The sequence below is a fragment of the Stegostoma tigrinum genome, chromosome 45 (assembly GCF_030684315.1).
Source record: "Stegostoma tigrinum isolate sSteTig4 chromosome 45, sSteTig4.hap1, whole genome shotgun sequence".
Classification (NCBI taxonomy): domain Eukaryota; kingdom Metazoa; phylum Chordata; class Chondrichthyes; order Orectolobiformes; family Stegostomatidae; genus Stegostoma; species Stegostoma tigrinum.
This window is the reverse complement of record NC_081398.1, coordinates 7,649,156-7,661,550: the sequence shown is the minus strand read 5'-3', so window position 1 is coordinate 7,661,550 and position 12,395 is coordinate 7,649,156. Positions and strand designations below refer to the sequence as shown.

At 43.6% G+C, this 12,395-nt stretch overlaps 1 protein-coding gene across 6 annotated transcripts in view; it reads right to left on the bottom strand.

Moving 5' to 3' along the window:
- Positions 1-12,395, bottom strand: part of LOC125448629 (GRB10-interacting GYF protein 2-like) — a 105,918-nt gene that overhangs the window by 17,556 nt on the left and 75,967 nt on the right. For all 6 annotated transcript variants that reach the window (XM_048524040.2, XM_048524039.2, XM_048524044.2 and 3 more), the window contains 6 exons: positions 12,199-12,299; positions 11,029-11,117; positions 8,969-9,103; positions 6,945-7,088; positions 2,260-2,484; positions 1,224-1,316 (listed from right to left, as the gene is read on the bottom strand). In XM_048524040.2, coding sequence (XP_048379997.1) covers positions 1,224-1,316; positions 2,260-2,484; positions 6,945-7,088; positions 8,969-9,103; positions 11,029-11,117; positions 12,199-12,299 — 787 coding nt within the window. The remainder of the gene's footprint in view (positions 1-1,223; positions 1,317-2,259; positions 2,485-6,944; positions 7,089-8,968; positions 9,104-11,028; positions 11,118-12,198; positions 12,300-12,395) is intronic.

Below are 12,395 nucleotides of genomic sequence, written 5' to 3'. Positions count from 1 at the left end.
CTCCTCAAATTTTAGACATGAGAGCTTGCCTGGTTTTAATTGCTACATCACTTTAGCTTTCTGGAGGTTCCAAGCTCTGAAATTTGCCTCTCATTCCTCCCCTCCTCATTCTTACTGACTGAGCTTTGGAACCCTCTTAACATCTCACTAAGAGGTTTGGTATCAAATTTTGGTCAATTGCACACATGAATGGCCTCGAGACATTTGGACAGGTTAAGGGCACCAGAGAAATGCAAACTGCTTTTTTGTTGACTGCAACAAATGAAGTCAAAGCTGTTCACTAGCTTAGCAAAGGCATCCAGCAAACTAAACAGCACAGGACATACTGTGGTGGACTCAGTTCACAGCATGCACTGGTTGGGTGAGTTCAGGAGAGTGAAAGGTCTTACAAATAGTCTTAATAATCAGAAGAGGTTAGGAGGAGGGTATTCCTGCTCAAGGTTCTCTGCTCACTGACCTCAAAGTGGAGGACAGGGTCAAGCCTGCCTGCAAGTCAAACACCCTGCTGGTTTCCACACCGATTTGAAGTCTCTCAAGATTCGTGCTCATTTAGACAAGGTGGGGAGAGTTCCTGCCATACCCCACTGAGACAGGAGAATTTACTTGTTTTGCAAGACTGCACAGCAGAGCCTGAAGGAATTTTACGTCCCTGGAGTGGAATCACTTTCATCCTGCGTTAGATTACCATGTGATGGAAACTCATGTACACTTTGAAAGGCTGCAATTCAGACGATAGCAATTCTTGGCAATATAAAGCAATCTACACCAACCTGCCGACCCTTCTGTATCAGAAATACCAGCTTCGTTGATGCCTCAGTGGCCACACATGCACTACTTATGGCAAAAGAAATACTGGTCACATTGAACCACCTGCTAGCTTCTTTCATTTGTCTCCACCAGGAACAGCGGGCAGGAAGCAAAGGTCTTCCTTAGAATTCCAGTGACAAAGCTGGGATACAAATCACTGTAACCACAGCAGACAAAACAGACGTCCAGGAATGTCAGGCAAGGAAAGGAAGAGGCTCACCTTGGCAATAGATATGTTCCCGTATAGGCTCCCAGACTGCAAAAAGCAAGCAACGTGGTAGCATCCAAGTATATCCTTGCTTTGAACAAGCAAATGGGTAGTAGATTTATATCGAATATCTGGTCAGCATGGATAAGTTGGACCGATGGGTCTGTTTCCGTGCTGTATACCTCTATGACTCCGAGTGCATTCTTACCTCCTCCCTGCGGTGTCGCTCCCTTTCTTCCTCCAATTTCTGAAGTGGTGGTACCGAGTTGGACTGCTGCCCCCATGAAGTAGAAGAGGGGATCTGATGAAGAAACAACAGTTCATTTCAGACATGGCAATGTTTAGTGACATCACCAACACAGAAACCGATCATTCAGTCCAACAGGTCTGTCTGTCCTAGTGGTTATGCTTCACCCACACAGAACAGTGGCCAAGTGGATACGTCAGTGAACCAATAAACCAGCCGTGTAGGGTCATGCTGTGGGGGCATGGTTTCAAATCCCACTGTAGCAACTCCAGGAATTTAATCAGTTAACAAACTGCTAAGTGACTTCAGAAATCATTACTGTTAGTTATTAAACATCTAATTACATTTCAGAGAAAGAAACCTACCATGCCTACCTGGTCTGACCTACACGTGAATCCAGACCCACAGCAACATGGTTGATACCGAACTGCTCTCTGAAAACGGCTGGGTTAGCCACGCTTCAAGGTCAATTAAGGGATGAGTGATAAATGTTGACCTCAGCAGTGAGGTCCTTCATCCAATTCCCAATATTACAAGATTAGCAAATTTCATGGAATCCTTCCCCTTAAGACAGCTCCCAAGAAGACATGCATTGTTATACAGAAGGGGAGAGAATAAAAATCCACAAGTCCTTTTGACGTGGCCCTTTCACTTGCTGCAGGAAATGGTGATAACACTGTTCTCTGTCGACCTTTTTGTGTCTTTTGAAGAGTGAGAGACAGTCAACATCAGTTCAATTAGAATCCACACCCATGGTCAGAGGCCCAGCATACATGGATCAGCAAGTTTGTAAGAGGCTAGTGGTAAAGGATAATTGTATTACAAATGCTAAGGGTACAACTAGTACTAGATTGAGACAAGCTCAGATGAGTCAGACTCATCTCATTCAACAAACTGCAAGGAGATTTTGATCTAATGGGAATCAAATCCAGGACTTCAGATAAGCACAGAGATCCAGTGATGCAAGTTTCCAGCAGCACTGGCAGGTGAGTGTTACCTTTATGTGTGCTAATTGCTGCTGCTGCTGTAAACGCCTCAGAGCCTCTTGCTGCTGCCTGTGTCGCAGCATCTCCTGCTGCCGCTGAAGCTGCAGATCCATTTCCTTTCGTTTCCGTTCCTCCTCCTCGGCAAGCCTTCGCCTGGCTTCCTCCTCCAATTGGCGCCTGCTCTCCTCTTCCTCCAGCCACCGGCGCGTTTCATCCTGTTGCCTCCTGTCTTTCTCCTGAACAACAAGACGTGATGACATAGAGCAGATGAGAAGAGAAGCACAGATGCATTTCGGGTGAGGCTGCACACGTGGGGCAAAGGGAAGGAAAGGAGGACTTGCGTCTATGTAATAACTTGCACAATCACAGAGAATCAAAGCACCTTACAGCCAAAGTAATTTTGACTCAGCTGCTGTTGGAAATGTGGCAGCCAATTTGTGCACAGCAAGATTCCACAGCCATGATTGAATGGTGGAACAGAATTAAATCCTTTGTTCTACATTATGGTTTTATAAGCAATGTGATCATGACCAGGTAATTTTATTCTGCGATGGTGGCTTTGGGATAAATACTAGCCAGAAGGAACTCTCCAGAAAGAATGCCATGGAAGATTCCACATCTTTCCAAGCAGGGAGACATCACATCTAAGAGTGCAGCTGCACCTGAGCATCAGTCTCAAAGTTCCAGAATGGGACTTGTTAACCTGGGATCTCATGACTTAGAGGAGAAAGTGCATACAACTGAGCTCAAAGTTGCTTGGATGACAAAAAGTAGTTGGAGGCGGCCAGGGTGCAGCTTCATCAAAACAGCTGGAAGGGCTTGCCTCAATATTGCAACATCTAGTGTGGATTTATAATACAATTTCCCAGTGCCCAATCTGTCAATAAGATACTGTAAAAGGCAGCAGCAGCATGGGGTAGGCAGTGCAGTGGAACCTCTAACACTCTCCATCATTACTAGGGCTCTTAGACTTTCTAACCTACCATTACATGTAGGGAACTAGAAAAAGAAGAGGAAAATTATACAGGAGGATAAACCATTTTTTCCTATGTGGAATGCCATCGACAATAAGCACCACTTCCAACCCCTCTCGCAATACTTCAAATCTTAGTGACACCAAATCTAGAGCACTGCGTGTATTTTTAGTCTCCTGAAGGGAATAGTTGCATTAGGAGTAGCTCACAGAAGATTCACTAGGTTTATTCCTGGGATAAAGGTGCTGGCTTATGAAGAAAAGTTGAGGGCGAGCCCTACATTTCCTCATTTTTTTTTTCTTATGTGCTGACATTTGAGCAACTTATAAAACTGGAAGTCAATGCTAGGAAACACACTAACTTTTGGAGCGGTTGCACAGCTTAGAGGTCGAGAGGGGTGATCTGACTAAAAAAAAATTCAAAATTGAGGAGATTTGACAGGGCAGATATTGAGACAGTATTTCCCTTTGTGCAGGGGGTTGTTTAGAACTACAGGACATGGTTTAAATATTTAGAGTTGCTCATTTAAACAGAGATGCTAGCTTAAAGTGGAAATGTTTGAAATGGAGATGAAGAATCTTTTTCTCGAGGGTTGGTAGAATTCTCTTAGATAGCAGTGGAGGGTGAGTTATTGAGTACTCTCAAAACAAAGTTAGAGAGGCTTTTTGACTGACAAGGGAGTTGAAGTTTCTCGGGTGAAGGCAGAAAGATAAAGTTGTGGCCACAATCAGATTAGTCACACTATTTGCAGATGTTAGAACACAGAACAGTACAGCTAAGTACAGGCCCTTGTCGTGTCAACCTATTATCCTACGAAGATCAATCTACTCTGCGTACCCTATATTTTACTATCCTCCATGTGCCTATCCAAGAGTCGTTTAAAAGTCTCTGATGTATCTGACTCCGCTACCACTGGCGGCAGCGCATTCCACGTGACCACCAACACTGTGAAGAACCTACCTCTCACATCTCCCCTGCACCTTCCTCCATCCACCTTAAAATTGTGCCCCCTCGTAATAGTCATTTCTGCCTTGGGAAAACATCTGACTATCCACGCCTCTTATCATGTAAACCTCTATCAAGTCACCTCTCATTCCTTCTTCGCTCCAATGAAAAAAAGCTCTGGCTCCCTCAACCCTTCGAAATAAGACGTGACCCTAGCCCTAAACGTACCACAGTACAGGCAGCATACTGGTAAATCTCCTCGGCATCCTCTCTAAAACTTTCACATCTTTCCTATAATGAGGTGACTAGAACTGAGCATAATATTCCATGTGTGGTCTAACCAGAGTTTTATAGAGCTGTAGCATAACATCACGGCTCTTAAACGCAAATCCCCTGCCAATGAAAGCTAACACACCATATGCCTTCTTTTCAACCCTATCAACTTAGGTCGCAACTTTGAGGGATCTATGGATGTGGACCCCAAGATCTCTCTGTTCCTCCACACTGCCGAGAATCCTGTCATTAACCCTGTATTCTGCATTCAAATTCAAACTTCCAAAATGAATCACTTCACTCTTTTCTGTGTTGAATTCCATCTGCCACTTCTTTGCCCAGCTCTGCATCCTGTCAATGTCCTTTTGCAACCTACAACGGCCCTCCACGTTGTCCACAACTCCACCAACCTTCATGTTATCGGCAAATTTACTAACCCACCCTTCTACTTCCTCATCCAAGTCATTTATAAAGATCACAAAGAGCAGAGGTCCCAGAACAGATCCCTGCGGAACACCACTGGTCACCGAACTCCAGGCTGAATACTTTCCATCTACTACCACCCTCTGTCATCTATTAGACAGCCAAATTTCCCTTAATCTCATGACTCCTTACTTTCTGAATGAGCCTACCACGTGGAGCCTTTTTGAATGCCTTGCCAAAATCCATATTCACCACATTCACCGCTCTACCTTCATCGATGTGTTTTGTCACATCCTCAAAGAATTCACTGAGGCTTGTGAGGTGTGACAAAGAACAAAGAAAATTACAGCACAGGAACAGGCCCTTCAGCCCTCCAAGCCTGTGCCGATTGAGATCCTCTGTCTAACCTGCCCCTCTCAAAGCCATGCTGACTATTTCTAATCAAACTGTGCTCTTCCAAACAATCATCAATACTATCTCTCAGAATCCTCTCCAATAATTTGCTCACTTCAGAAGACAGACTGACTGGTCTGTAATTTCCAGGATTATCCCTATTCCTTCTTGAATAAGGGAATGACATTTGCCACCCGCCAATCTTCTGGCACTACTCCAGTGGACAACAAGAATGCAAAGATCATTGCCAAAGGGGCATCAATCTCTTCCCTCGCTTCCCATAGAAACCTTGGGTATATCCCATTTGGCCCAGGGGACTTATCAATCCTCATGTTTAAAAAAATTTGTAGCATATCCTCCTTTCTAACAACAACCTGCTTGAGCATATCTGCCCGTTTCATGCTGTTCTCACAAACGTCAAGGTCCCTGTCACTGCTGAATACTGAAGTGAAGTATTCATTAAGGACCTCCCCTACCTCCTGTGAGTCCACACACAAGTTCCCTCCGCTGTCCACGATTGGCCCTACCCTCACTCTGGCCATCCTCTTGTTCCTCACTCAAGCATATATAGCCTTGGGGTTTTCCTTGGTCCTATCTGCCAAGGTTTTCTCATACCCCCTTCTAGTTCTCCTAAATCCATTCTTTAGTTCCTTCCTGACTACCTTGTAGACCTCTAGAGCCCTGTCTGATCCTTGGTTCCTCAACCTTAAGTAAGGTTCCTTCTTGCTCTTGACTAGGTGTTCAACATGTCTTGTCGTCCAAGGCTCCTTCCTCTTACCATCCTTTCCTTGCCTCAGTGGGAGGGTCCAAAATTGCCTATTCCTGCATCTAACTCTTGCGTTTTTGGGAGTGTAGAAACATAGAAGAGAATGTAAATATATGATTTTCTACAAGGTTCAGAGGTGGTTGGTTGGGATGAGGGACGTCAGAGGGGAGGGTGGAAAAGTGAAGGCTCTTCTCAGAACAGAGGGATTAAGAGATGACCTTAGAGAGGTTGTCAAGATTATTGCAGAGATAGAAAAAATTATTTCCTCTGATAAGTGCATCAATAAAGTATGAGTGGACTGCCATATAGGGAACTACATGAAACTGATAAGCCAAATGGCCTAATTCTGTGCCATGTCTATAACCAGAGATTGAAGATTTAAAATAATTTATGAAGGGGGATAAAGGAGATATATTTTCCTCACCCACTCAGTTATAGGATCTAATCATTACCTGAATAAGGTGGCGCTAATTGAAATTATCAATGGAGGATGGGGAACTTGCACGGTTACAGAAGAATTACTCTTTCTGAAAGCGAGCACTGGCACAACAGGTCAAGTGGCCTCCTCTTGTTATAGGTTTCTATCTCTGAAGCAGCAAAACATAGGTCTTTTAAATAAAAAAGGCAATATCACACCAGTCTGAACTTTGCTCTGTGAAAATCCTGGAGAATGCTACATGCGTTGTGGGTGCGCAGATATTTTGCAGCAAGATCTCTGTGCACCCACAATGCATGCAGCAATTATACAGGGCTCCATAATGTGGCCTCTTTATTTCTCAGTCTTTGCTCAAGTCACTGAACTGAATGAAAAGGCTTGATGGGGACTGAGGGGCCAGTAATACATCTGTCTGTTGCAGCTTAAAGGAGGGTTGCCCAACACACATACCTCACCGCTCCCAACGTGAAAGGCGTAGCAAATCACCTGCTTACGGAGGATGTCCTCCATCTGCCGTCTTTCTTCTTCATCACGTCGCCTCAGGGCTTCCTCTTGTCGACGATCCTCCTCTTCTCTTTGGCGCCGGGCAACCTCCTCCTGCTGTTCCCTCTGAAATCGAACGACCTCCTCCTGGAAAGGAACAGGTTAGTTACTCTGGGATGTGGCTGGTTTAGCTGGCGACGGACTGAATTGAGAAGCCTGCCTCCTCACACCCCTCCAACTTTCTGCATCAAAAAAACAGACAAACAGCAACAATCTAGGTTGGTTCTTTTGTGATCTAGTATGTTGGGCAGCAAAACCTAGTTATACATGAGTCCCAACATCCTCCTCACAAAAGGGACAGAAACACACTAGACATAAAGGGGAGTGAAATTGATAACAGATAAATGCAACTGAGTTGATCAAATTTCCTACCTGCTGGCTTGCTGCCAAACAGTTGGGAGATTGCAAATGGAGACATCAGTAAGAAGAAGTCAAGAGAATCTTGTGGTTGCAACATTAGCCACAGGAAGGAACACAATAATCTTGCATTACCTAGGCCCCTTGAGAAGGGCAACTGCACATATTTTTCAGTAACACCATCTGAAAAGTGCCTCCAAACCACATATCAGCCTGACTTGGAATCATACCATCAGTGCTTAATCTTAGCAAGGCCCTCCTCAAATGCCACACCATGAGCATCAGCAAGAGAACTGCATGGTTTGAGAATAAATAGTTTTCCTTTGACAATATATAATCCACCTCACTACTCTCCCCTTGAATCCAGATTTTCCCTTGCCAACTCATGCAGGGCACAGCTCCCAGACTGGCAGCCAACTCTCTGGCTGTTGCATCTGAGTGGCTATCGCTCAAAAGTGTCAGCAGGCAGTCTGACCATAGATGAACTGCACCATCACTCTAATCCTGCTGTGGACCAACAGAAACGGCACCCACCCAACAGGTGTCAATGACCAAACAACCAGGAGACCAAAGTTCACCCATATGCTCACTCCTCTTACTAATCCAGGGATACAGAGGCCTACCAGATAACCACAATGTAACTTGGAACAGCTCCTTGTGAATAAAAACTTTGGACCTTCTGGGCTAGACAACTCTATATCCACTGTACAATACATCAAGTCTGGAACAATTGCTAAAAGCATAGGTCACCATAAGAACACAAGAAATAGGAACAGCAACAGACTAGTAAAGTTCTTCAGCTTGCTTTGCTGCTCAATACATTCAATACTCGTCTAGAGTTTCAACTCCACTTTCCCACCCAATTACCAAATTCGACAATTCAAAACTGTCTATCCCAGACTCAAATACACTCAACAGTGGAGCAATCAACTCTCTTGGGCCAGGCAATTCTGAACACTGTGATAAGTCACTTCTCAATGGAGACCTTAACGACTGACCCCTTATCCACAAACCAATCTTTGCGGTCTAGATTGTCCAGCTAGCAGAAACAACTTTCAGTGTTGGTTTGACATTTCTGACAGATCACATTATCCTTCATAATTCCAAGAGTTTTGGTCCCATTTACTCAGCCCTGAGGGACAATGAGGGCCAATCCACTCAACTTCCACTGTACCCTAAAATACAGAGACCAAAATGGTACTGAATATACTAACTATGGTCTCAACAAAACCCTGTATACTTGCAGAAAAGTGTCTTTGCTGCACTCCAACCCTATTTCAATCAAGGCCAGTACGCCACTTACCTTCATTGCTTGTTATATCTGAAGTTACATCATTTCTCCCTGTGTGAGTACACCCAAGTCTCTGAATACTGCACACCAGTTTCATGCTTTTAAAACCTCTGCTGCCCTTCTATTTGTATGAGGAAAGTGAACAAACTCACACTTCTCCACCTGTCCACCATCTTGATACATATTCATTAACCAGTTTCTGACTGAAAACGTGAAAACAAATCATGCCACAGATCAAGAAACCTACAGAAGAAATCATAAAAGTCATGGATTAAGGAGTGGTTTAGGGTGATAGAAACTATAATCGGGCACACATTACCTGCTTCCTCCTAGTTAGCTCATCCTCATCCCGACGTTTACGTTCTTCCTCTTGCCACCTGATTTCATCCTGCCGTTTTCTGTCATCCTCTTCCCTTTTATTCCTGAGTTCGGCGTCTCTTCGCTCCTGCTTTAGCTGAACAAGCAACACTCCAGTTACCCAAGACAGTTTGGGAGAGGTTTCCCTCATCAATACAATTCTCAGTATCCAGAAAGGATGACAAAATGTGTCAGCACAGACGACCCACATTGTACACTTTACCTACTCTGCTTCGCCTGAATGTACATTTGCAAGTTTCTATCTCTGCCCAGAGACAGAGATGGAAACTTTCAAATTCTATCTCTGGACAGGGGAAGGGCTGTTAACTTCCAGGATCTTGCCATGTTTTGTTCCAGGGTAGGACTTTGCTGCCAGATCTATAGAACTTCCACACTCATGCCAAGTGAAACTACGCCAAAGTGGTAAAGTAACTGCAGCCTCACAGCATGTTACAGGTCACTGAACATTGCGCACAGGGAGTAGGGGATGGGAGCTGAAGAGTAAAAGCTTTTATGTTATCAAAATATCCAATATGGTTCAAAACAAGCACGGTTGTGCTCATTTCACAGTGTCCCTCTGAACTGCCTTTTTTGAAACTGGAGTTAGTACCCTCATTGCCCCATTCCCTGATTCCAGAAATAATACATCTGTTTCAGAGTGCGCACAATGCACATTTTAACACTAGTCTTATTACTTTCCTATGGAATCACTTTACTAGCATTCCTTTCAGAAACAAACAGCTACAAGCTCCAGTTAATTCCAAAGCCTAGAATTGGAAAATATTTAAACAAAACATTAGCTCATCAGTACAGTTAACTGTGAAAAGCCAAGGTTCCTGTACCTGATCAACAACTAGCAAAACATTGGTAGAAGCGTGTCATGTTGTATCTACTGCCATCACAAACTGTCTGGGACACGCATGAGGAATGGACACAAATTACAAGATCCAGATGCCCGGTTGTTTCACTAGTTTTGCAAAGACAAGGGTTTTGGGCAAAATGCTTACCCTAGACAGGAGGGTCGCCTTTACAGAATACCTCTCATTAACTTGTTTCATGGCCAGATAGTTGTAGAAGCAAATCAGCATAACAGTACAGTATCAGGTTCAAAATGTTCAAGATGAACTGCACACTTCTTGGGACTGTGTTTGAAGCTGTTATATTAACACGTAATAGATTTCAGACATATACCTTGTTCAACAACAATCTCTGAACTTATTTGGTTCTGCAAACACTAACAGGTATATATGAACTTGCAACAAATTAATACACACTAATACTCCTGGCAATCTTCCATGGACACTGACACTTGCACCAGGATCTTGCACCAGCTTCCGTATGAGTGACTGAGGTGTAAAGGCAAAATTTCATATCAAAGTATTTACCAGGTCAGAAAGCCAAAAGTTTACTAACAAGTCAACATTATGTTACTAGGGATGAGGGTTCAGGTCTGAGGAAAGGTTGAAAGAGTCCAAACCATTTCCTCTGAATAGGAAATTGATGACCTTTTGGAAGGTTCAAGATGTTGAGAGGTTTTGATTGTGTAGAAAGAGAAAATCTTTTCCCTCTGCCTAGTAGATCAATGACCAGAGGTTACAGAACTGAAATCTTGGGTAAAAGGTCAAGAGGAGAGATACTTCCTTTAGTTGTCAAGACTTGCCAGGCTTCAAGTTAAGAAATGTCATTAAAAAATCATAAGAGATCGCTGGACAGGTTACAATTAGAGGGGGTTAATAGGCAGAAAGCAGAAATGTGGGCCTTTGCACAACTGCATCTTTCAAAAAGTCAGCACATAAAGAGAACCAAGACACGAATTATCATACTCCTACAAGAGAGAGAATTAAATAATTTTGAAGATCTGTGGAATAAAAAAAAAGGAGCTCCAGCTCAAGTTCAGATCCCCTTAGTCTGAAACCCACAACCACAACACTCCACAAATGTGTTGGAACCTTCCCCTCGCATTAAAACAGGATGCATCTATTCTGTGGAGCCATCAAAATCAAAACAACAGCAAGGTCTTACTTTTGTAGCTTTCTCTCGCTCTAGTTTTTGAATTTGTTCCAGCAGAGGACCCTGAGATGCTGAATCCCACAAGCTCCCTGCATCACAACCTGGAACAAAAAGTGCACGCATTTTTAAAAGTAAAACTCTAGAGTCTCTAAAACTCAACATTAATTAACAAAAGTGCATCAAAAACAGGTTTTAGGATGACAATCTAAATGCCTTTCCCCCAACTCTGCCATTATGCACACACCTGACCTGAACAGGTGACCTGTACACTGGCCAGGGGTTCATCCTGTTTCCTCACTGGCGTGGAATATCCTGAATTAGCCAGATTCATGAGACTACAGTGGAACAGGATCCTTCTGGCATGGACTTGATGGGCTGAATGGCCCGTAAGCAATGTTCCCTGTAAGTTGCACAAATGCACAGCTGTGCAACACCTCACTAAGAGCACATTCCAACATACTCCGTTGCATGACCTTGACTCGGTTTAAATATACCGTTCAGACTCATCCGAAGTCCATGCAGTAACCACAAAAATTAGCAGGAACGTTTCCCACAACTGAATGACTCCTCCAGTGTCATAATGACCATGAATCTTTTTCATTCATTCATTATTAAGGCGCAGGCAAATAGGTTCTGCTTAGGCAAAGAAATCGAAGGTCATCAGGGGGAGATGAGTACATGGAATTCAAAATGCAATCAGATCAGCCATGGTCTTACTGAACAGCACAGCAGGCTTGTTCTTCCTTTAAATAGGTGCCACACAGCCCAATACACAGCACTTGATACTAATGGCCTACTGAGATGAACGTCAGCCATGATTATGGGAAACATTAAGACAAAACTCAGAATGAAAAGCTGGCAATGTAGCAATAGAAAAAAGAACACCACTGCCAGTCACTAAAAACATCATCACTGGCCCTGCTCTGTCCTGCTTGCCTGCAAGGACTGGGAGCCAAGCAGGAATCCAAGCATACACAGAGGCAGAGCTGAAAATTTGGTAAAGGAGAGAGAATGCACATTTTACAAAGGAAAATGTGATGAAATTTGATTTGAAAATATTTATTCAAAATTAGTGCACATCATCCAACAAACCAGTCCAGTGCATAACTTCAGCTACTGAGCATTAGCCTCAGTAGCACCAAATGCCACTCAAAACCTCATGAAATGCGAGTGGATCCTCACCTGAGGGCTGCGAAGCAGAAGTTGGAAGGTCCCACAGAGACCCAGTTTCAGGCACTGACATGGATCTGTTGATAGCAGGAATCAAATTTTGCTCTGCACACCTGTGAGATGGGGGACAAAAATGAAGGTGAATTTTCAATGCTTCTTGGTTTTTTCAGGTGGGCATATGGTCACTATTAGATAAATAAAATGTGACA